The 24502-nt window shown below is 43.1% G+C and overlaps 2 protein-coding genes and 1 long non-coding RNA gene across 4 annotated transcripts in view; 2 read left to right on the top strand and 1 right to left on the bottom strand.

The window, feature by feature from the left end:
* Positions 1-3756: 3756 nt before the first annotated feature.
* Positions 3757-21703, top strand: LOC146672964 (NACHT, LRR and PYD domains-containing protein 3-like). Its single transcript, XM_085401648.1, has 8 exons — positions 3757-3809; positions 6791-7069; positions 7152-7199; positions 8258-10103; positions 10397-10570; positions 19394-19567; positions 20574-20620; positions 20784-21703. Exons 2-8 carry the CDS (start codon positions 6796-6798, stop codon positions 21320-21322), a joined length of 3102 nt encoding a protein of 1033 aa, XP_085257774.1. The 5' UTR covers positions 3757-3809; positions 6791-6795; the 3' UTR covers positions 21323-21703.
* Positions 5959-23522, bottom strand: LOC146672963 (uncharacterized). Its single transcript, XR_014910432.1, has 3 exons — positions 23442-23522; positions 22711-22869; positions 5959-6221 (listed from the first exon to the last, which is right to left on the bottom strand). It is a non-coding gene; the product is annotated as an uncharacterized LOC146672963 (long non-coding RNA).
* Positions 23505-24502, top strand: part of LOC146672933 (uncharacterized) — a 405352-nt gene continuing 404354 nt past the window's right edge. For both annotated transcript variants that reach the window (XM_085401516.1, XM_085401517.1), the window contains exon 1: positions 23505-23624. In XM_085401516.1, the coding sequence (XP_085257642.1) occupies positions 23551-23624 (74 nt within the window). In that variant the 5' untranslated portion in view covers positions 23505-23550. The remainder of the gene's footprint in view (positions 23625-24502) is intronic.

The raw sequence follows: 24502 nt of genomic DNA, 5'->3' as shown, positions 1-24502 counted from the left end.
CATACATGGCCCCATTCATTCTGTCCTTAACACGGATCAGTCGTCCTGTCCCCTTGGCAGAAAAACAGCCCCATAGCATGATGTTTCCACCCCCATGCTTCACAGTAGGTATGGTGTTCTTGGGATGCAACTCAGTATTCTTCTTCCTCCAAACACGACGAGTTGAGTTTATACCAAAAAGTTCTACTTTGGTTTCATCTGACCACATGACATTCTCCCAATCCTCTGCTGTATCATCCATGTGCTCTCTGGCAAACTTCAGACGGGCCTGGACATGCACTGGCTTCAGCAGCGGAACACGTCTGGCACTGCGGGATTTGATTCCCTGCCGTTGTAGTGTGTTACTGATGGTGACCTTTGTTACTTTGGTCCCAGCTCTCTGCAGGTCATTCACCAGGTCCCCCCGTGTGGTTCTGGGATCTTTGCTCACCGTTCTCATGATCATTTTGACCCCACGGGATGAGATCTTGCGTGGAGCCCCAGATCGAGGGAGATTATCAGTGGTCTTGTATGTCTTCCATTTTCTGATGATTGCTCCCACAGTTGATTTTTTCACACCAAGCTGCTTGCCTATTGTAGATTCACTCTTCCCAGTCTGGTGCAGGTCTACAATACTTTTCCTGGTGTCCTTCGAGAGCTCTTTGGTCTTGGCCATGGCGGAGTTTGGAGTTTGACTGTTTGAGGCTGTGGACAGGTGTCTTTTATACAGATGATGAGTTCAAACAGGTGCCATTCATACAGGTAACGAGTGGAGGACAGAAAAGCGTCTTACAGAAGATGTTACAGGTCTGTGAGAGCCAGAGATTTTCCTTGTTTGAGGTGACCAAATACTTATTTTCCACCCTAATTTACGAATAAATTCTTTACAAATCCTACCATGTGAATTCATGGATTTTTTTTTTCACATTCTGTCTCTCACAGTTGAAGTGTACCTCTGGTGCAAATTACTGACCTCTGTCATCATTTTAGGTGGGGGAACTTGCACAATCGGTGGCTGACTAAATACTTTTTTGCCCCACTGTATTCACTGTTGTATTACTTTTGTATATAAATAGAGACAAGTGCAAGAAGAGAGCGCACATCACAGGGCCCCCACTCTCATGTGAGCGCTCTGTGAATGCCCTTGCAAGTAAAAACTGCAGCGTGTGTTTCTACCCTCTGACTCTTAGCTGAAGAAGTGTCTTTTAGAATAAATCTCTTGACATTATGTGAAGTCACTTAGAAGTTATTTAAGTGACTTATTTATCACGTTTAAAATTGTAGCGAAAGATAGTGCAGGGTCGGAAAACCGACAACTAGCCAGTGTTCTCGCCGGCTCCGGCTAGCTATCGAGCGGGTGGGTAACAGACATCTCTGAAAACGTCAGCGCACTTTTGCAATTATGTGATGTCTTGATAAACGGAGTATATATTTGAAGTTTACACAGATACATTCTTGCCTGAAAATATGTTAAGTTTATATTGTGACACTGAGTAATATTAACTAACCTTTTAATGTTAAAAATGAGCAGAACTGTACGTCTACGTGACCTATGTACATGTCATAAGTTTAACGACTGTAAAAATTACTTCCATTGAACTGCCTTATTAACTTAAAAATCAACGTCTTAACTTACATTTAAAAATGTAGTTGTCCTCGACCGCTGTGTCTACCACCTCCATAGCTGCCGCCATTGCTGGAAACTGGAATTGGCAGAGCCGCGCTATGAATTCTGGGATATGGTGGGCTACAAAGGATACACACGACCCACCCTTCAAATTGAAATGACAGACGCATTTGTCGCCACATTTGAAGGAGTCGACGAATTGTGACAGCCTTCGTCACCTGGCTATGGTACTGCTGGGGGTTTCTTCCTGTTAAAAGGGAGTTTTTCCTTCCGACTGTCGCCAAAGTGCTGCTCATAGGGGGTCATATGATTGTTGGGATTTTCTCTGTATGTGTTATTGTAGGGTCTACAACATAAAGCGCTGTGAGGCAACTGTTGTTATGATTTGACACTGTGTAAATTGATTTGAAAAGCAGTGCCTCTAGAGCCTGAAAAGGATGCTCGCTATGAAGACGAATACACCGCTTGTGTAAACAACATGCTGGAAGGATATGCTGAATTTGTGTCTGCAGATCGTACGAGTTCTCATCCAATTTAGACAAGAGCCTGTTGCACTAATGGCTGACCGATGCCATGCTTCACCAAGTTTACATATTAGAGAAACATGTCAAGTGTCTCTTTCCTGTGGTGGCAACATGGTGACACTACAAGGCCTGCACAAGAGTATAGGATGAAAGTGCTTTTTTTTTCTTTTCTTTTTTTAATTTGGGAGGAGTATCTTCACCAAACTGTCCAAATTATGCTCTGCAGAGAACTGCAAATGATAATGCACAACAGTTTCCAGCTGAAGTGGTGAATAGAGTCAAAAATATTTTTTATGTTTATGAGTGTTTACAATCTATTGCTTCATAAGAAGAAAAAGTACATATGGTGGAGAGCCTGACTGATATTTGTACTAATGGATCAGCAATAGTCGCACAGTGCTCATGTCAATCCCACAGGAAAGGAGGGCAAAGAAAATCAAGGATCTGGATTTGGACACAGATCAACTTCCAAGTGAGAGAGCAGTGGGTTTAGAGTGGTGCATAGAAACAGATGAGTTCACCTTTGTGCAGGACAATCCACCAACCAGAAGGCGCATTTAGTCTGTGGTCAGCTCATTGTATGGACCTTTGGGAATCTTGTCTCCCTACATCATCTGGAAGATCTCCAGCTGATTTAAAAGTGAAACGCTGCATTAAACTGAGTTTCTATGGAAGACCAGATAAGGCACAACTTCATCATTCTTCTGATGCAAGTCAAGATAGTTATGGAACAGTGTCATATTTAAAACTGAAAAAGAATAACATCACACGTTGACTTTATCCTGGGAAAAGCTAGGGTTGCTCCCCTTAAGAAAACTACAATTCCCAGGCTGGAATTCACTGCTGCAGCTCTTGCAGTTCCAGTGAACATGCTTCTGCAAAAAGAGTTGCAGATAAGGTTGGACAAATCATTTTTCTGGACTAATATAATACAATGCATCTCCAATGAAAACCGAACATTTAGTATCTTTGCTGCAAACAGAATTTCTGTCATTCGAGAAGCAACAGATGTGAATCAGTGGAGAGATGTTTCCTCCAAGGAGAACCTTGCAGAGATGATCCATCCATAAGTATGAAAGGTTTCCTCAAATGTGGGGATGGTTAAATAGTCCAGAATTTCCCTACAAGAAGAGGAGGAATGGCCTAAACTGGATGTGGATCACAGTGTGATTCCTGCAGATGACCCAGGGATCAAAAAGGACCTGACAGACTACCTTTTCAGTCAGCTGTCTTAAATAATTATGGGCTATCATTGACCAGTTTTAGGTTAATTATGGAGTTCCACGCTGGTGAGCATGTTTTTGCTGTTTGTTTGTTTTCTGCTTCAGACTACGCAGTATTTTAAACAGCAGATTAAAATGCTGATTTCTGAATTTTCACACTGCTGTCCTCAAGGGGGCAGCAAACCCTCACATACGAGTCAGATTATGTTCTTATGGTTTAGGACAGAAAGTCCTGCTCTTTTCCTCTGTTCGTGTTCACACTGAAAAATTAAGCCTGTTAAAGTCCTGATGTGCTTTGAGACGTCAGGACTGTTTTAAAGCTTCACGTGTAATAGTCAGCAGAGGTGTGACCACATTTCATACTTGCCTCATATTACTCAATCTTCCTCTTCCTGCCGTCTTTCACAGCTGCTCGGATCAGAAACCCTCCAAAGTATCATCAGCGCTCCTGTTTCTGTAAGTCTGAAACACATTCCCACCTTCTGCTCACAGCTTTAACTGACTTGACGACAGCTTATTCTAGGTAGTAGCAGTAGTTACTAATTTGTAGTATCAGTGTTTGAGTTTTACAGGGTCAGTGCTGTCTGAACAAACAGAGGGACTTCTTGGTTATTTTCTGCCACAGTCATACATGAACGATCACCGACTCGTGTACCACTTTTTATCTGATTTATCTGCTTTTATGGGGAATTAAACACACTTCCTGAGATTTACTGTAAAGAAATATGAGAATAAACAGGAAATTTCACAAGTCCAGAAAGTTCCCTTCAGCTGTAACCTCAGAGCAGCACAGTGAAAGGGAGAAGTCCTCTGTTCTATTTATCAGTGTGTGTGTATGTGTGTGTGTGTGTGTGTGTGTGTGTGTGTGTGTATATATATATATATATATATATATATATATATATATATATATATATATATATATATATATATATATATATATATATATATATATATATATATACACACTCAATAAATTAATCATATATATACACTTAGAACCGTTTATATTTAAAGGTGATTACATTATTATTGATGCTGTATTTATGGTGACATGATTAGCTTACAGTGAGCAACATTAGCTTTAAAAGGTCTAGAACACCCTGTTGGTTTTTTCATATTGTATTTTTCAACCATGAAGTTGTTTCAGATTAAAATCTATTATTCGACAGAGAATTGGCGAATCTGAGTTAGATTGATGCTATTGAACTATTTTGCTAATAAACTATTCTACAGACTGTGCTAATATACTGTGTTTGTTACTGTAAGGTTTATTTTACTGAGAGAACTGTTGTTGTAAATTGGGGCAATATAAATAAAGTTGAATTGAATTGAATAAAGCCAAGCTAACTTTATTTATACAGCAAAACAGTCACGGTCCTGGGTCAGTGACTGAGTGTATTGTTATTGTAATTTGTTATCTGTAGTGTTTAATATAAGTTTAGTTCTGTGCCTCTGTGATTTGTCTACGGATTTCCTGTTTTTCCATTTTCAAAGTCTGTGTCTTCTGTTGGTGTATTGTTTTCTGCACCTGGTCTCAATTTGCCCAATTGGTTCCAGCTGTTATTTCACCTGTTCCTCGTTCTCCCCCGTTCCCAGTAGCAGGGGCGACATCGTGGTGCGGGGCAGCATCACGGACATCGGCAAAAAAAAAAAAAAAATGCTCTAACTCATGCTGCCCCGACGTCAGCCAGCGCATATGGGGAATGGCATAGGCACCGATCGGTTTTCTATCGCCCATTTGCTGGGAGTAAGGGCACCCTCCGTTTGCGAGGTGCGCCCAGGGAGGAGAGGGCGGGGCGGCGGGGGATTTTCTGACCAGCTGGAGCGACATCTAATAACCAACTTGCAAAATAAAAACAAACCAACAAACACGGAAACATCAGACATCATGATACAGACTTATGATTTGCACAGATGTTTTTCGAAATTCTATATGCGAAAAGTGAGCGCGAGAGCCCTCGGTGCGCCTGCTCGCTGCTGAAGTCAAAGTAAACTTTATTGTCATCTCCGCTACAGACAGTCCAGTATATAGAGAGAGGAGACGACGAGGCTCCAGTTACAGCAGTGCAAGTAAACAAACAATATATATAAGAAGAGTAAGAAAATAAATATACACCTTATGACCAGGGGTAAAGGGATCAATAACAATTTAAAATTTACAGTTTGATGATTTAAAGGGCAGCACGGTGGCACGGTGGTTAGCACTGTTGCCGCACAGCAAGAAGGTCCTGAGTTCAATTCCACCATCAGGCCGGGGTCTTTCTGTGTGGAGTTTGCATGTTCTCCCCGTGTTTGCGTGGGTTCTCTCTGGGTACTCCGGCTTCCTCCCACCGTCCAAAGACATGCAGCTTGTGGGGATAGGTTAATTGGATAATCCAAATTGTCACTAGGTGTGAATGTGAGTGTGAATGGTTGTCTGTCCCTGTGTGTTGGCCCTGCGACAGACTGGCGACCTGTCCAGGGTGTACCCCGCCTCTCGCCCTATGACTGCTGGGATAGGCTCCAGTGCCCCCCGCGACCCTGAAAAGGATGAGAGGAAGCGGATGGATGGATGATTTAAAGTCTCACACACACAACCCGTCGAAAGGGGAGGGGCCTGCTGCTTCCAAATAGGGGGAGGGGGGCGCCAGAGGGAGTGTTCGCCCAGGGCGCCAAACAGGCTGGGACCGCCACTGCCCATTCCTGTCTGTGTATTTATAGTGCGTGTCCTTTGGTGCTTGTTGCCGCATCATACCATCATTTCTGCCTGTTTGTTCTGTTCTTATGTTATTTCAGTTTTGTATTTCGGCCAGCAATAAAGCTGTGGTTCTGTTAAGTTCACTTTTGCCTCCATAAGTCCTGCACTTGGGTTCTCTTCCAGCATGCCTGCACACAGACCATGACAGAAAACATATAGATATTAAAACATAAATACAGTACCAGTGAACAATACAGAACACCAACATCAAGAATTAAGTATTGTACTTAGCTCAACATAACTGTGGCTCCACTGGGCCATGCAACAATAGTCATTGTTATTATGATTGTTAACATCACTCAGGGGTGATGTTACAGGGGTGCCCAATCCCGGTCCTCGAGAGCTACCGTCCTGCAGCTTTTAGATGCATCCTTGTTCCCACACACCTGAATCAAATGAATGGCTTGTTATCAGGCCTTTGCCAAACATGATGGCATGCTGAAGAGATCAAACCATTTGATTCAGCTGTGTTGGAGTAGGGATGCATCTAAAAGCTGCAGGACGGTAGCTCTCGAGGACCGGGATTGGGCACCCCTGCTCTATTACAACCAGAAATTATGTCAATTACAGAGTTATAATTTTAACATTTTAAGTATTAGTTTTTTACTAATAATATATAGAAGGGCGGAAAAGTCAGATCTGTCTGGCTATTCCGTACTTGCTTGCTTAACTTAACAGCTAATCTATCTTCCTTCAGCTGTGATGATGTCGGAGGACCTTCTAAACACTCTGGAAGATCTGGGAGATGAAGAGTTTAATAAATTCAAGTGGTTCCTACAGCAGACCGACGTCATTCAAGGCCCCATGACCATCAAGAAGAGCCGACTGGAGACAACAAGCAGGTGGGACACCGTGGACTTGATGGTGCAGACCTACAGACTTTCTGGAGCTGTTGAGGTGACCAGAAGGGTTTTAAAGAGGATCGGCAGGAATGACCTGCTGCTCGGTTTGTCTGTTATCAGGCCCAGACCCGAAGGTGAGTCACAGCAAGGGACAAACAGGAAGTCAGTCTGAGAAAGTTACATAGAGCTTTAACACTTTCAACATCTGTTTGTCAGTGAATGTCAGTGATTTGACCTCTCAGGCTCCTCTTCCTCAGACTGAAGGTAAGTCACTGCTTTGTTTTCCATACATTCCAGGCTTCTTTACTCCAAATATCTCAATGTGAAGTAACTGTGAGCATGACATTGAACTGTCACCTGGTTTTACCCATAATTCTTGGTTGTTTTATAGTCACTTATAATGTTGAACTCCACTGTAAAGGAACTTATACAAAATTCCTGTGTTAGCCCTTTGAGGTGCACAGCTCTAGACCTGGTATCCTCAGAGTTTACTTAAAAAATTTTTTTTTCAGTGTTCCTATTATCCTTATAATTATTTAGGTTACTACAGTATACTATTACAGCCTCAGTTAGTTCAGTTCTTTAACGATAGCTTCTCTCCTGTGATCTCCATCACATTCTTGAAAATGTCCTGGCAGACACAGCAAACCTGTCTACATGTACTGATATGCGACAGGCCAGATTCCCTGTGCATCCTGAATGGATTGCAGTTACCATCTCATGCTAGCAATGGCAAGGAACAGCAAAAACCAAAACTATTAAAAGATCAGAGAGGGAGGATATGCTCTATGGCCATCACATGCTAAATCAGGGGTGTTGAACTCCAGGCCTCAAGGGCCAGTGTCCTGCAGGTTTTAGATAACACCCTGGGTCAATCAAATGATTAATTCATCAGTAGGCCTATGGAGAACTTCAAGCTAATTAAATCAGCTGTGTTGAATCAAGGATACATCCAACACCTGCAGGACACCAGCCCTCGAGGTCTGGAGTGCCATACGCCTGTGCTAAATGCTTCCCATTTTCAGGGGTTGTCCTTTTCTTTCTCCAGTTCACCAAGCAGCTGATAATGACAATGGCTCGCTAGACATTGTGATCCCTCAAGTTCATGATGATCAAGCGAGATTCCTACCGTTCACATTTACTCATTTGAGTTCAAAAGATGCAGACAGCTAATAGACGTGCATAAAATCACTCCAGAAAAAATGGTCAGCTGCAGATAGCCAATACATGTCCAGTCGTACAGTCGTAGTGTGGCATTTTAGAGAATGACATGACAGCAATATGAGTTACACACAATATGTTTATCACCCTGTTTGACACAGATGTGATGGTTCCAGTACCAGAGCCTCAACCCATCACGCATTACCAACAGATGCTTCGATCAAACTTCCAGGACAAGTTTATGTGTGCACAAGAAGGGTGGGCAGAAGATAAACAGCGTCTGGCTGATATCTACACAGAACTATACATCACAGCTGGGTATGACATACATATCAACATACAGCATGAGGTCCGGCAGATTGAAAAGGCATGGAAGCCGGAAGAAACAGAGAAAGCCGTTAAACCCACAGACATATTCAAACATCCTTCTGGAGAATACAGACCCATTAAAACAGTGATGACCAATGGAATCGCAGGAATTGGAAAAACATTCCTTGTTCACAAGTTTGTGTTGGACTGGGCTGAACAAAGATCCAATCAAGATGTGCATCTGGTTTTCCCCTTCACCTTCCGTCAGCTGAATCCACTGAAGGGAAAAAAATTCAGTTTGGCAGAGCTCATTCATGAATGTATCCCAGAAACTGTAGGCATCACAGAGGAGGCTCTTAATTACATCTTTAAAGATATTCAGTCATCGGGAATTACCAACTATGACAAAAGTAAATTCAAACTTCTGTTTGTGCTTGATGGGCTGGATGAGAGCCGCCTTCATCTCGACTTTCATTCTGAAGATATTCGCTCTGTCGATGTAACAAAGTCAACTAAAACAGATGTCTTGTTGAAAAAACTCATCAATGGAAAATTGCTACGGTCTGCTCGCATCTGGATAACCACACGGCCTGCAGCAGCCAATCAGATCCCTCGAGAGTTTATCAGCAGTACAACAGAGGTCAGAGGGTTCACTGACCCACAAAAAGATGAGTACTTCAGGAAGAGATTCAAAGGTAAGGAGCAAGCTGACAAAATCATCTCCCACATCAAGACAACAGGAAGCCTCCACATCATGTGCCATATCCCAGTCTTCTGCTGGATCAATGCTACAGTTCTAGAAGATGTGCTGAAAACAAGAGGAGGACAGCTGCCCAAGACCCTGACTGAGATGTACGCAGAGTTCCTGGTGTTTCAGATTGATCGGACAAAAGAAAAGTATGGCCCACAGAAAAGCATTGAATACATTAAGTCATTAGCAAAACTGGCCTTTCAGCAACTGGACAAGGGCAACCTGATCTTCTATGAAAAAGATCTGAGAGAGAGCAGCACTGATGTTAGTGAAGCCTCGGTATGCTCAGGAGTGTTCACAGAGATCTTCAAAGAAGAGCGAGGAAGGAAAGGGAAAGACGGGATGTTCAGCTTTGTCCATCTGAGTGTTCAGGAGTTTCTGGCTGCTCTTTATGTAAGGATGTCACTTAGTAACAGCAAAATAAATGTCATGCCTTTACCACAACCATCACTGAAAAACCTTCGACTGCTTTTAAGGAAGACATCTTCAAAGAAGATCCACATGATTTCCATTGACAGGGCCTTGCAGAGTCCAAATGGACACCTGGACTTATTCCTTCGCTTCCTCCTGGGTCTATCACTGCAGACCAATCAGGATAAACTGCAGGACCTTCTAATGAAGAAAGACAGTGGCACAAAGACCAATCAGAAAACAGTCCAATACATCAAGAAGAAGCTCAGTGAGAATCTGTCTCCGGACAGATGCATCAATCTGTTCCACTGTCTGAATGAGCTAAATGATTGTTCTCTGGTGGAGGAGATCCAACAGTCCCTGAGTTCAGGAAGTCTCTCCACAGATAAACTGTCTCCTGCTCAGTGGTCAGCTCTGGTCTTCATCTTACTGTCATCAGAAAAAGATCTGGATGTGTTTGACCTGAAGAAATACTCTGCTTCAGAGGAGGCTCTTCTGAGGCTGTTGCCAGTTGTAAAAGCCTCCCACAGAGCTCTGTGAGTGCACGAATAACTGACACAGGGCTGTTATCAACTAGTAATTCTCAGTCAGCAGATCTTCATATAACTACATGCTAACATTAATTATGGCTTTAGATTTAGTATAAAGCTTACTTTAAGTTTAATATTTGAATTATAGCTGAGATTATCCTGTGAAAAAGCAACATAAAACCACTACTCAACTACCATCTTTTTTTTCCTCATGAAAACTTTAACTGAAATAACCTAACAGCGTTTTACACTGTCTATCATAGAATCTGTTTCACTGTGTGTCTTTATCTGTTCTCCAGGCTAAGTGGCTGCAATCTGTCGGAAAGAAGTTGTGGAGCTATGTTATCAGTCATCAGCTCACGGTCGACTAATCTAAGAGAACTGGACCTGAGTAACAATGACCTGTGGGATTCTGGAGTGAAGCTGCTGTCTGTGGGATTGGAGAGTCTACACTGTACACTGGAGGCTCTGAGGTTAGGGTTTGGCTTATCTTTAGTGGATGACCAGCAGATGATTTTCTTGATATGTAGCTTTATATACACATTAATTAACTACTTAAGTGGTATTTGATGATGCAGCCATAATAAGCCCTCTTTTATTTGTGTATTTAGATAAATGGCATATAAAATTCATAGCCACATTGATGTCAATCATTGGTTTGTGGTGCAGAATTATGAACCTTTGCGGTTTGCATTTTGGGCATGCCAACAAGGCACATTCATACAATGTATAGATGCAAGGTACAAATACAGATATCCACTAATTATTGCAAATATGTTAAATAATATTTTCATTTTACTACCAAAAAAGTAATGTGCCTTTATTGTCATTGATGTAGAACTTACAATTAAATCAGGAAATTTGCTCCACTATCAGGTGCATTTAAAAAGTCACAATCACACAAGATGACTAAAATATATGTATATAGAAGGGCGTAGATTTGGCATGGACGAAAGGGACATGTCCCCACCAATATCCAGACATTATTGAATTGTCCCCACCAATAATTTGATCTCTTCAAGTGAAGAAAAACAAACCCGATAGAGGAAAAAAAAACGATCTGTCAACGTCTCATTCACCCAGCGGTGCAGAAAGTTCTCTACTGGAGTCCTACGTCATGTGACAATTATGGCAAATGTGATTGGCTATGGCTTTCGGGGAGCTCTGTTTAGTTTTAGCAGCGGCAAGCCTGCGCTGTGAGGACCTGAAAGGAGGAGGATGGCAGCAAGAAGGAAGAACCTGGATATAAGAAAGTATTTTTCAAAGAAACCTGTCAGTCACTTAAAGCCAAGTTAACACATAAAATGTGTCCGTCATAATAACTTTACAGGCTATGCTAGGCTTTGGCCCACATCAGTCTAAATTTGTATGTAACCATGAATAACGTGTTTTGTAAACTGCACAACAGGCAGCACTATTAGTTCTCTCAGTCTCAGAGCAGCATTTCTAATTTTGATTGAAACTGTCAGAGAAAACAGCAGCTTTGAGCAGCCAGGATATTAGTTTACAGAGGCTGTTAGAATTATATGTCTAACGTTAAAATGTTGGTGACACAATAATTTCATCCTAATGGCACTGACATATTCATAGGGTTAATTTTTGAGACAAAATGTCATGAGGTAGTCACGATTTTGCAAATATTCCACCTTGTAGTGCAGTTTGCACAAATTGTTTTAAAAATGCACTCAGCCTACAAACATTACTGACAAGTCAAGATCTGCACAAAGTGACAGAAACACTGAAGCAGCTCCACATTTTATTCTTATTGTCATGTATGTCCTATTTGTCAGGTGACAGAACCAACACAAAGCTCAGAGAGCAATGGTGACACAAGATCCCAGGTGGAATTGGATGATGACCTGTTGGTTCATTGTTGTATTTGAAGCACATGTGTGACTGCATGTATGTGGAATGTCTCACTGTTATTTATCAGGTGACAGAGGCAGCTCTGCCATGTTGTAGCTCAGAGGTGAAGAGGCGAGGTCACAGGTGACTGACTGATGATTTGGTGCTATAGATTAACGAGAGGAGAAGGCATGTGTTTGGCTCCTTCACATAGTGTACATTGAGTTTTTGTGTGGGGGCACCAGTAGTCCATGTCTGTTGCTGTAACAGTAGTTCATGTTTAGAATAAACAATCCCAGCTCACTGAACTGATTGGGTCAATAATGTGCCTAAAATGTTGCATAATTTTGCTGACAGATCTTTCACTTTGTGGTAGAGATGGACCGATCCGATATTACGTATCGGTATCGGTCCGATACTGACCTAAATTACTGGATCGGATATCGGAGAAAAATAAAAAATGTAATCCGATCCATTAAATATCATGAAAGCACCTCACAAAACTTGCAACACGCCGTAACTCGCCTCAGAACGTTAGCACGTCGGAGCAGTATGCATCACGTGATAGAGCGGCTGTGGCATGCGGGACCTGTCGGTGGTCTGGATAGCATGTGGAGCTTTGCTAGCAACCCGGCATTTCATCTCCGACAAAGTTATCCCCGAGAGAAGTAAAGCAAGTGTGTAAGTCCATCTCTGAATGTTTGTAAAGTATTCCCACATTAAGCTTAACGAGCGACTGCCTCTCGCTCTCCGGCTGCTACTTCAATCATGAAACTGCTTAACGATCAGCTGATCGGCTTTTCTGTCGCGAGTCCGTCTCTCTGGTTTGCTTTTGGCCCACTTTGCACCAGAAAGAGGAAACCAGCGGCTGAACAACAGCAGCACGTTTAAGCTTGATAAGCTGTTGTTAGAATTTATTTAATATTACTTTCTACTCCAGGATCTTTTTCTACGTAGCTGACGGCTGGTAACTGTGCAGGGGCGGATCTAGCAAAGTTTAGCCAGGGGGGCCGATAGGGCATGAACAGGGAAAAGGGGGCACAAAGACATACTTTTCTTTCTTATTCTCATTTAAAATGTCGAGCTTTTAATAAATAATTATCTGACACCCAAAGTTTTAATTTGATGTAAAATGAATAGAAGTCAATTACTGTATATAGTGACTATTAAGTCTAATATATATACCCTAGTAAGCTATAGTACTTTTTCCTTTGGGAAGGTACCATCTGTGCAGTCTGCAATTCTGTTGAATAAAGATGTTGAATCTATTTAATATTTCTTGAAAAATAATTGATTTCTGTGCATTTTTTTTCACACTGCATCAAATTAAGGTTGATTACGTCTATTAAGCATCATGAGGTGGCGCGTGAGGGGTGGGTCCCTATTTTTTTATTTATTTATTTTTGTTGTTGCTGGGAGTTGGAACCCTATTAGTTAGGTTGCTTAATATTTACGCTAAGTACGCTTTAAAATACCAGAATAGGGAGGATGGTGTAGGTCTAAGTTTATTACATTGATCAGTATTGCTGAACTATGAAATATCTTTTTTGTATACAGATATAACAGAATAGCTTTAGTGTAGTTGTTGTTGTTTTAAACTTGAGTATGAACTTGCAGACTTGCAAAATGCAGCAAGATATTTTAAAAAACAGTTTTGTTTATTAAAAAACACTATATCGGATTCATATCGGTATCGGCAGATATCCAAATTTATGATATCGGTATCGGTATCGGACATAAAAAAGTGGTATCGTGCCATCTCTACTTTGTGGTAATCTTAGATTAGTTTTATGTAGAAAAACCACCAGGTCATTCAGTGTTCCCTTAGTGCTAATGTATAAGAGATGTTGGTGTAACTGAAGTAATGTTGTTAAGTCCTTAAAGTCATATTCTGTTATTGTCATGACTGTATTTGAAGCTATTTTTATGTTTGTATGATACCAGATTTATATGGATTATGGCTTAAGTAAACTAAAGCCTAAAATACTTTAGTCAGTCACTTGTTTAATAGTAATTTAAAATTATATAATTCACATATAAAACTATTAATTGTAATTTTAAATGGTTTAAAAGCATGCAGAATAGCATATGTAGGCAAGTATATTTCTTTCTTTTAATCAAGAAGCAAAGACAAAAAGGAAAAAAATAAGAAATAGGGCATGGTTTGGTGGTTGAATCATCCGTCCCCACTAGGGCTGGGCGATATGACCCAAAATTCATATCTCGATATTTTTTAGCTGGATGGCGATATAAGATATATATCTCGATATTTTTTTTAAAGCCATAAGTTAATAACAAAAAGAGAGTTCTTAGTCGCACTGTGTCCCAGATGTCACACGGGCACTTTTATTTACATACAGCGTAGATGTACATGAAGAAATTACTCAAAAATAAATTATCAGCATTTATTAAACAATCATGGTCCATAAATAAAAGAAAACAATGTTGTTTTTGTGCATGACAAAAAGCTCACAATTGTCCAGTCAAAATGTAAACTAATAGACGCTGAGCGTAATAACAAAGAGACAGATTTCACAGCTGCACCACGTCTCTGAACAGGTGCCATTTGTGGTCCTTATACACATACAGTACGGTAATATTACGTTGAAGCACAGTACGTATCACTCCACGAGGCTCCTCCCCGGTAGCCGTAATCCTCCGACAATCCATCAAGCGGTGCAGCTCCGTAGCTTAGCAAAGTCATATTAAAACATTTTTTGACAGATTGCTGAGCGCTGTGTACCACATAAAATCGGTTCGCGGTCAGTAAGCACAACCAGAATTCATACATAAGGCGCGCTGTCGATTTTTGAGAAAATGAAAGGATTTTAGGCCGTGCAGCCCCTCCGGGCTGCATGTCGTTAGCGCGGTTAGCTCGCTAACACGTTGACGCCGTCCAGCCCCACGCACGGGGCGATCCGCGGTAACTCGCTAACGGAGATTTTCCGCTTTCATCTTGTCATTGCCTGCAGGTGAAGCTATGGGGGAGGGGGAGTTGTGTTCAGTGAAGGAGAGGCGAGGCCGAGTAACATTGCGTAGAGACAAAACTGGACGAAAGAGAGGCAAACCTGCGGCTCCACAAGTATAATTATAACGTAACATAGACTATATTGATATAAACGATATTGTCACATCTTATATCTCGTATGAAAATATATCGATATTTTTAAAAAAACTCGATATATCGCCCAGCCCTAGTCCCCACCAATGCCAAAACCAAATCTACGCCCTTGTGTATATATAACTAACCATATAAAATGAGAACCTGTTAAACAGAATTGTATAAAGTGCACTGTAATGTCAAGGTTGTCAAAAAGGACTTAGTGGGTCAGTGACTGTTGATAGCAACAGGAAGTGTTTACGGCCAAAGTGTGAGGAGCCTTTTATGATATGCCTGGCTCTGGTGAGAATAGAATAGAATAGAAAACTTTATTTGTTAATTTCTTCAAATGTACTTGCCATACAAAGGAATTGAAATTACGTTTCACACTGTCCCATGCGTAGACATTGACAACAATAAAGTGCAGATGCACAACAAAAACAGCCCTAACAATAAGGTAATATTAAATAGGTAACAGGATAGACAAAAAATAAATAAAATAAAGTGTTCCAACAGTGTTCCCTGGAAAATAGTATACTAGTCTACTTGAGGTAGTCCCAGGTTGTGGTTGATAGGGGTATTTTGTTTTAATGCAGCATAAGACTATAGCAGCAGTAATAGTAATATAATAATATAAATAGTGCTAAAAGAAATACTAAAAATATATAGCAGCAGGTGTGTGCAATTGCAATGCAGAGGTAGTTGCTTCCAGTCAGGAATGTTTTCCAGTTCTTGGTTCAGAGAGTGTTTCCTTGTTGGAGAGTGTGCGTGAATGGGGGGTGGGGGTGGGAGGGGTAGAGTCCAGTCTGTCTTCCTATACTTCTGCCAATCTGGTGATTCTGCTGGCTGGGAGCCGGGAGGGAAGAGAGTTCAGCAGTCTCACAGCCTGGTGGATGAAGCTGTTGGTGAGCCTGGTAGTGCGGGAGCGGAGACTTCTGTATCTCTTTCCAGAGGGCAGGAGGCTGAACAGACAGTGTTCATGTGGGTTGCATCGTTGACAATTGTGATGGCTTTGCGGGTGAGGCGAGTGGTGTAAATGTCTTGCAGGGAGGGGAGTGGTACACCAACTATCCTCTCAGCTGTTCTCACAATGCGTTGTAGAGCTTTCCTGTTATAGTCAGTGCAGCTACCGCCCCACACAGTGATGCAGCTGGAGAGGATACTTTCAATAGTTCCTCTGTAGAATGTAGTCAGGATGGGTGGTGAAGCACTTGCCCGCTTGAGTTTGCGCAGGAAGTAGAGGCGCTGTTGTGCTTTCTTGGCCAGTGATGCTGTGTTGGTGGTCCAGGAGAGGTCCTCACTGATGTGCACCCCCAGGAACTTGGTGCTGCTCACCCTCTCCACCGCAGCGCCATCGATGGTCAATGGGGGGTGACAGGTGTGGCCTCTCTGGAAGTTGACAATAATCTTCTTGGTCTTACTAACATTTAGCAGGAGGTTGTTGTCTCTGCACCACGTGGTCAGGAGCTCAACCTCCCTCCTGTAGTGGATCTCATCGCCCTCAGTGATGAGCCCCACTAGCGTTGTGTCGTCCGCAAACTTCACAAAGTGGTTGGAGCTGTAGGTTGGTGTGCAGTCATGTGTCATCAGGGTGAAGAGCAGAGGACTGAGCACACAGCCTTGTGGAGCCCCCGTGCTCAGGGTGATGCTGTTTGAGACCTTATTGCCCACACGCACCGCTTGAGGCCTCTGGCTGAGGAAATCCAGCAGCCAGTTGCAGAGGGAGGTGCTGAGGCCCAGTCTGTCCAGTTTGCAGATGAGTTGTTGTGGTATTATGGTGTTGAATGCTGAGCTAAAGTCTATGAACAGCATTCTCACATATGAGTCTTTCTTGTCCAGATGAGTTAGGGCTGTGTGGAGGGCAGAGCAGATTGCATCCTCTGTAGATCGTTTCGCTCTGTATGCGAACTGGTATGGGTCCAGGGTGGGAGGTAGGGTGGATTTGATGTGTGACATGACTAGTCATTCAAAGCACTTCATAATAATGGGTGTCAGTGCCACGGGGCGGTAGTCATTGAAACAGGCTGGGGATGGTTTCTTTGGCACAGGTATGATGGTGGCAGTCTTGAAGCATGATGGGACAGTGGCTTGCCTCAGGGAGGTGTTAAAGATGTCTGTGAAGACATTCTTCAGCTCCTCTGCACAGTCTTTCAGCACACTACCAGGGATGTTATCTGGACCCGCTGCTTTCCGGGCATTGATGGTGATGAGTGTCCTCTTCACGCTGGCAGCAGACGGGCACAGAGGCTGGTCGTGTGGAGGTGGTGGTGTTTTCTGTGGGCGTGTGTTGTTCTGTGCTTCAAATCGTGCAAAGAAGCTGTTCAGGTTGTTGAGCAGAGTGGTGTCGCTCTCACAGCTACGCGCTACAGGCTTGTAGTCTGTAATAGCCTGGATGCACTGCCATAGGCTTCTTGCGTCCTTGCTATCATTGAAGTGGGAGGTTATCTTGTGTGTGTAGTCCTGTTTCGCTTTCCTGATGCCACGGTACAGGTTGGCTCTCGCTGTTCTCAGGCCTATTTCATCCCCAGCTCTGAAGGCCTTGTCTCTGGCCTTCAGCAGCCTGTGGACATCTCCTGTTAGCCATGGCTTCCGGTTGGCTCGAGTTGTAATACTTTTCACTTGTGTTACATCATCAATGCATTTGGTGATGTATGAGCTCACCGTATCTGTGTACTCCTCGATGTCTATGATGTTACTGTAGGTGGCTGCTTCCTTGAATATGTCCCAATCAGTTGACCCAAAGCAGTCTTGAAGAGCAGAGGTGGCCTCCTGTGGCCACACTCTTACCTCTTTCATAACAGGTTTGATGACCTTCACTCTCTGTATGCTGACATTAGCATAACAGTGAGGTGATCAGAGGTGCCGATATGGGGGAGGGGGATGGCTTTGTATGCTCCATTTTCCTGTGTGTAGACCAAGTCCAATATGTTGTTCAGCGCCGCATTTCTATCGCTGTTGTTGCTAGATGGAGGTATATAAGTAGCGACCAACAAGATCGAACTTACCTCCCTGGGCAAATAGAAAGGGATCACGATCATGAACTCCGCCAGTGATGAGCAGTGTTTGCGTACTACAGTGGCATCATGACACCACTCGTCACGGATGTAAACACAGACCCCGCCACCTCGGGTCTTGCCTCCGTCTACGAGAGCCCTGTCGGCTCTGTAGCATGCTAACTGCTCCAGTTGTATGGCCAAGTCCGGAATGTTGTCATTAAGCCATGTCTCAGTGAAAACTAGCACACAACAGTCACTTACTTTGCGATTCACTGATCTCAGAAGTCGTATGTTGTCCATTTTATTGTCCAGAGATCGTACGTTGGCCAAGAGGATCGATGGTATAGCTGGGCGAGTTGGCTTAGCCTCAAGCCTGACTCGGACACCTCCACGCTTGCCCCGCTTCCTTGTCCTAGCACACCGCTTTCGACGCCTCCTTGCCCGGGGAGGGGTAGCAGGCGAGTCCGGTGGGTTGCTAGGCCAGCTAGCAGGCTGTCGCAGAGCAGAAGTCCTATCTCCCTTTGCATCCCTTAGCAGGTAGTGGGATGTGACAATATTCAGTGCTACTTATTTTTTCATTCAACTTTAGTGCCAAATCACAACAATAGTTGACTCAAGGCACTTCATATTGTAAGGTAAAGACTTAACATAATAGATTGAAGATAGGACAAAGACATGCTGTGGAAGAGAGCCAGAGATTAATGATACCGAAAGATTATACATATAGTACGCTGGACCTCAACATGGAAACCAAAACAAACAGAAAAACGGCTAAACTGGAGTACACACAAGCCATAGCACTAACACACATCACCATAAAAAAGGCATGATCACGGACTTTAGATAAACACATTTAAAGTGCTACAAAAAGCACAAATATGTCAGCTGAGTCACAACTAAACAAATGGCTAGCAACAGGGATGTCCTTGATCATTTAAAACTTTAAATCTTAGCTCAGTCTTAGTCCCTTCTCCTGTCCCTTTACACCTGAAACAAAGGGGAAAACTGTTTCTAGAGAGCAATGCTAATTTGTACGATGCTGGAAACATGCCGTTGCTACACTTTTCAACCCTGAAACAAATCACGCAAACAGTGAATCTACACTGTAATAGAAGCATGTTGTATTTACAGTGCTCTCAAATCCAGCTTCCTCAAGTATTATAGATCTGTGGGATTCAATACATCTTCTGGAGACAATGGTTCAGTAAAGAATCCATGTGCCATAGAGTGAATCAGTATCTCTGAAAAAATAAAAGCATATTTTTTTGGAACCAAGCTTAAAGATATGTATCAAAATAAAATTATATACATAATTCTCTTTGCTTTATGTTTTACATCTTTGTGTTTGCCCTCAGGCTCTCGGGCTGTCTGATCACTCAGGATGGTTGTACTTCTCTGGTATTAGCTCTGAACTCCAACCCCTCCCATTTGAGAGAGCTAGACCTGAGCTACAATCATCCAGGAGACTCAGGCATGAAGCTGCTGTCTAGCTTACTGGATGATCCACGCTGGAGACTGAACACTCTTAGGTATGATAGTTTCAGTATTAATGCTCGTCATCAATTAATCACATTGTTACATGTAATATATTAGTTTATTACATGCATATTTTAAAAGTGCTGCTGTATGAGAAGTGTAATATTCAGTTTTAAAGCTTTTAAACAAATAGCGTGCTTTTTAACAGCAGTATTCTCTTAACACAGTAGCAGTTACAATATTTGTTGTGGGTAAATCTCACCTGAAACATTAATCTGATCATCAATCAATCCAACTTCAGGGAGGAGTATTTATCTGACAAAAATGCTCTAATCTAAACCATCACCAACAAAATAGCAATTCACCTCGTTTGTTAGATGGGTCACATGTTCCCCTGGTTCTTTGTACTTTCCTCACCTCGCCCTGTGGACATTCCTCTCTGCTGTCTCAGAAGATCAGCCCTCCTATCCAGTGAGATCACCTGAAAAATTCCTGCGTTTTCTTCTGCCAACTCAAACAGCCCCCCTGCCCTCTGAACCACTTGACTCTGAGCCTGTTTGAAATAAAAAGCTGTGAATCTTTTTTCCAATCTCCTGCACTTCAGTCCAGTTTCTTGGTGAACCGGGAAACCTCAGCCTCCCCCTTCATCATTCCAATTTTTCATTTACTCCGTGCTGTTCTGGTGTCAGTGGAACTACCTGTTAAAGTGTAACATCGGCGTGCTAACACAAGCTCCGGACAGAAAGAAAGCTCCCATAGAGCAGAGGCCAGGAGCTCATTGATCTTGATTTTCCATGATGTTAGAGGATCAGAAACATGTATTGATATTCTGGATGTTTCATATATTTTCATACCACTAACTAGTTTCCATGTTCCTGTCTCAGCGTCTCTGTTGGATCCAGGGTTACCCATGGCTGTTGGTACCACACAGCAGAATTGCAATTTGAAAGTCTTTTAAATGAGTAGAAGCATTTTAAGGCCTTTCATGTCTTTCTTTTATGTCCATGTGTCTCTTTGTCTCTGCTTTAAAGATGAATTTAGATATGTTTCTTCTTCCAGGCTGGACCATGGTGGAGAGCAGAGGCTGAAACCTGGTCTGAGGAAGTGTGAGTGTGTGCTCACTTTGATTTATGAAAATAAGACAGCACGCATTACACTAGTTTAAATCACACTAAAGATTCTAGAGGATGAATCACTGTGAAGCTGTCTCCATCAGTCTGTGGATAAGGCAGCAGATGAAGTCTTGTTGTTTCTTCTTCTCTCCATCAGATTCCTGTGATCTTAAACTGGACACAAACTCAGTGCACAGAAAACTTAAACTGTCCGACAACAACAGAAGAGTGACGGCAGTAACAGAGGAGCAGCCTTATCCTGATCACCCAGAGAGGTTTGAGTACTGGCTTCAGCTGCTGTGTACAAATGGTCTGACTGGTCGCTGTTACTGGGAGGTCGAGTGGAGCGGAGAGGTTCACGTTTCAGTGACTTACAGAGGAGTCGCAGGGAGAGGAGGCAGCAATGACGGCAGGTTTGGAGCAAACAGTCAGTCGTGGAGTTTGAGGTGCTCCGATGCTGATCGGTACTCTGTGTGTCACAATAACAGGAGAACAGACCTCTCCTCCTCCTCCTCCTCCGTCTCTAACAGAGCAGCAGTGTATGTGGACTGTCCTGCTGGCACTCTGTCCTTCTACAGAGTCTCCTCTGACACTCTGATCCACCTCCACACCTTCAACACCACATTCACTGAACCTCTTTATCCTGGGTTCTGGTTATTGTCATACGGTTCTTCAGTGTCTCTTTGCTCTCTGTAGCGGGGGAAGCCTCCACAGAACCGCTTCAGCTCAGGGTGGTACTCAAAAATCAGTAAACCTGATGGGTGTGGGTCATTTGACCCAGGACTCTGACTTTCTTTTGTTTTGGTGATTGTTATGTATAATGATTTTAGGTTCATTAGTTAGTCTTGAGGTGATTCTGAGTTCGTTGTTCCCTGTTTACTGTTTTGTGTGTTAGGCTCTCGTGATGTTTTGGTCTCTCCTGTGTTTCCAGTTTGTTGTGTCATCTGTTGTAAGAGCCAATTAAAGGCTGGTTTCTTGGTACTGGTAAAATGAGAAATATACATTTTTATTGTTAAATATATAATTTCAAAATACCGCTATGGTAAAAACATAAGATATGGAAATGTGAAGTTCTGATGTGCTTTTTGGTATATGGTAATTACATGTGGGGAGTCAGATAGGCATAAAGTCTCATTAAAGATCTTTGTTGAAAGGAAAGTTCCATGGTCTTGCTTGTGCTTCCAAAGCTTGTTGCTGGACTGAGTCCTGAAGGCGGTGAAACGGAGACGAAGTGCCGCTGTTACATCTGTGTCTCTCACTTCCTTGTTCCCTGGGTCCCAGTCATGCCTTCGTGTTTGGTCTCCCCTTTTTGCTTACATGTTCCCTCACTCCATGAAACACACGTGTATCAAGTATGTTCTCCCCAGCCCGTCATGTCCCTCTTAACGTGTCTCTCTGTGTCTCCCCTCTCCCATGACTGTTTCCAATCATTCACACTCACGCTTAGAGCCAATATAGAACCTAGACTGGATTCAAACCTTCTTGCTAAGAGGCAGCAGGGCTAAACTCCTGCATATTTTATTACATCATTTCAAAGATGTGGATTTTAGTGGTCTGCAGAGGTGGGAAGTAACAAAGTGCAAATACTTTCTTACTGTATTTAAGTAGAATTTTCAGGTACCTGAGTAATTCTTTCTCCCTTATTTTAAGCACTTTAAGTGTACTTTCTACTTACATTTTCAAAACAGGCTCCTTACTTTTGCTTTAATACATTTGGGTTGTTTCATGTCACTGCGAGCCTCTAAACATCAAAAGGATCTGAGCCTAAACAGGAAAACCCGTTTGCTTATCAATCAGACGATGTCACATAAAATGATCCTGTTGCGTACAGACAAATCAGAACCAATCAGAACCAGCTAGCTCCACATGTCACATGCAGGAGGATAACTTGCAGTGATAATAATAATAATAAAGTGTAATAAGGTCTTTTTTTCCTATTTGTAAAAGGAGAGAGTATAATTTTTGTTGTTGCTGTATGAAAACAATAAAGATTACTCTATTCTACTCTATTGTGGGCTAACGGTGAGCCAGAAACGAACGCTGGATCACTGGATTATATGTGAGATCAGATATTCACTGCTCACCAGCGTGGAGGCTTTTCACCTGAAGGTCTCCTCCTCTTTCTTCATCAGCTTCTTCCTCTTCTTCTTGCTCAGGTTCTGCCGCTCCATGATCTTATCGTAGTTGAAGTGCTTGTGTTTGGCGTCGGCGCCGTCGTCCCCCATCAGCAGAGCGAAATCAGCCTGGAAACACATGCAGACGGGTTTATATGCCGACAGAATCTGATCCAGGACCAGCCTGGCTGTGACCACTCTGACCTTCTGTTTCTGCAGGTCTGTTTCAGAGCAGTCAGCTGATCCAGGTGTTGTGCATTGACATTGTTGTGAGGTATTAATAAAGGTCAGAGGTGAACAGCTAAGAGCTGACATCAGTGATGTTTGTCTCTGAACAGGAAGCTGAGGACACACTGGGTCTGATGGACGACCTTCATCCTTCACTCTGCTCCTCTTCTTCTTTGTTTCTCCTGAAGTTCCGTTGTTTGAGGGATTTTAGTCACTAACCCACACACAGGATAACTCAGTCCACTGACTCTGAGGGATTACATGTAATGTTACCATGCTCTGGTACTTCCTGCTTCTACTCCCTCATATCTGACACAATATTACCACTCGTGATCTTTGAGGTGTGTTTTGCTACGTGTGAGCTGCTTCAGTGTGATTATATCTTTTATTTTGTTTCCACTTTATGGAAACGAATCCACCACAGAAGTCCTCTACAGTCTAAATCAGCCCCACCTTTCCTCCACCCCGCATACCTGGAACTCCTGCCCCAGGCACATTCCACCACACGCGTGATCCCCCGGGAACTCCCCTGAAACCGAAAGTAAACACGTCACAGTGGGCGTGGCGTGACGAAGCACCGCTATGAGAGCTGTCGGTGTTTTGCTGTGCTTTTCTGTGTTTGCGGGAGTCTTCATGGAGGATAAAGAAGCCCCACGGTAAGAAACCCACTCTTATCCTCTTTGTGCGCACGCGCGAAGACCGGCGTAACTAAAAAGTTCAAAGGTGAGAAAGCCGACAGGAAAACGCTCTAGCTAACCGGCCCACGGCAGCACACACAGCCGCCCACAGACTGGCCTGTCCTGACACACAGAGTGGGTACAGACGGGTTACAGACCGCGGTGCAGTGATTTGTGCCGTCCGCAGCTCCCTGTGCGGCCTTCATGCCGCTGATACAATCAGCTCCCCGTGACACACGCGAAAACCCGAAACACAGACACGTCTCTGAGCCCACGAGACATCCCTGACGGAGGAGGAGCCCTTCATGTGGGGAGGCTTCATTGATGGATGAATGTAGCATGGAGTTAGCAATGCTAGCAGCTTGTGCGGTTTGGCTGTTTCTAATAAAGGTTTTACAAACGGTTGCTGTGGCTTCATTAGTGACGTGAGGCTGTGATGACGCTTACAAGTCCCGGTGAGACAGGTTGTTCGTGTTTGTGGCATGTGTGGGTAAAGCAGGGCGTGACGTCAGGTGATAACAGATGTTTCTGCTGTGAAACCTAAGAAACACGTCCCTGCTCGTGATGATACCAGCGCTGAGGTTGTTATCAGCGTCAGACTATTTAAAGTACACTTTGTTGTGACTTTGTGTCTTTGTGTTGTGAGGTTTGTCCTGGATTCATGATGACTGGAGCTCCACCTTTGTGCTGTTTAGGTCATTCCAGTGTCTCGATGTTTCCTGTCTCTTTGTCCTCAGCGTCTCCTGTGGAGGTCCGTCCACTCTCTGTCCCCATGTGTCCCCTCTCGCTCTGCGCTTCGTCTCTGTGGTTGTTCGCCTTGTCCAGTGTCAGGTTTATATGCCTGAAGTCCCGGTCTC

The sequence above is a fragment of the Rhamphochromis longiceps genome, linkage group LG3 (genome assembly GCF_057381845.1).
Source record: "Rhamphochromis longiceps isolate RC_006_pf linkage group LG3, R_longiceps_female_GT1.1, whole genome shotgun sequence".
Classification (NCBI taxonomy): domain Eukaryota; kingdom Metazoa; phylum Chordata; class Actinopteri; order Cichliformes; family Cichlidae; genus Rhamphochromis; species Rhamphochromis longiceps.
The sequence above is the reverse complement of the archived record's forward strand: the minus strand, read 5'-3'. Positions and strand labels throughout refer to the sequence as shown.

Coding starts and splice junctions, on each gene's coding strand:
- LOC146672964 (XM_085401648.1), top strand. CDS start 6,796: ATGATGTCGGAGGACCTTCTAAACACTCTGGAAGATCTGGGAGATGAA. Junction 7,070..7,151: donor TATCAGGCCCAGACCCGAAG/GTGAGTCACAGC, acceptor TCTGTTTGTCAG/TGAATGTCAGTGATTTGACC. Junction 20,621..20,783: donor GAAACCTGGTCTGAGGAAGT/GTGAGTGTGTGC, acceptor TCTCTCCATCAG/ATTCCTGTGATCTTAAACTG.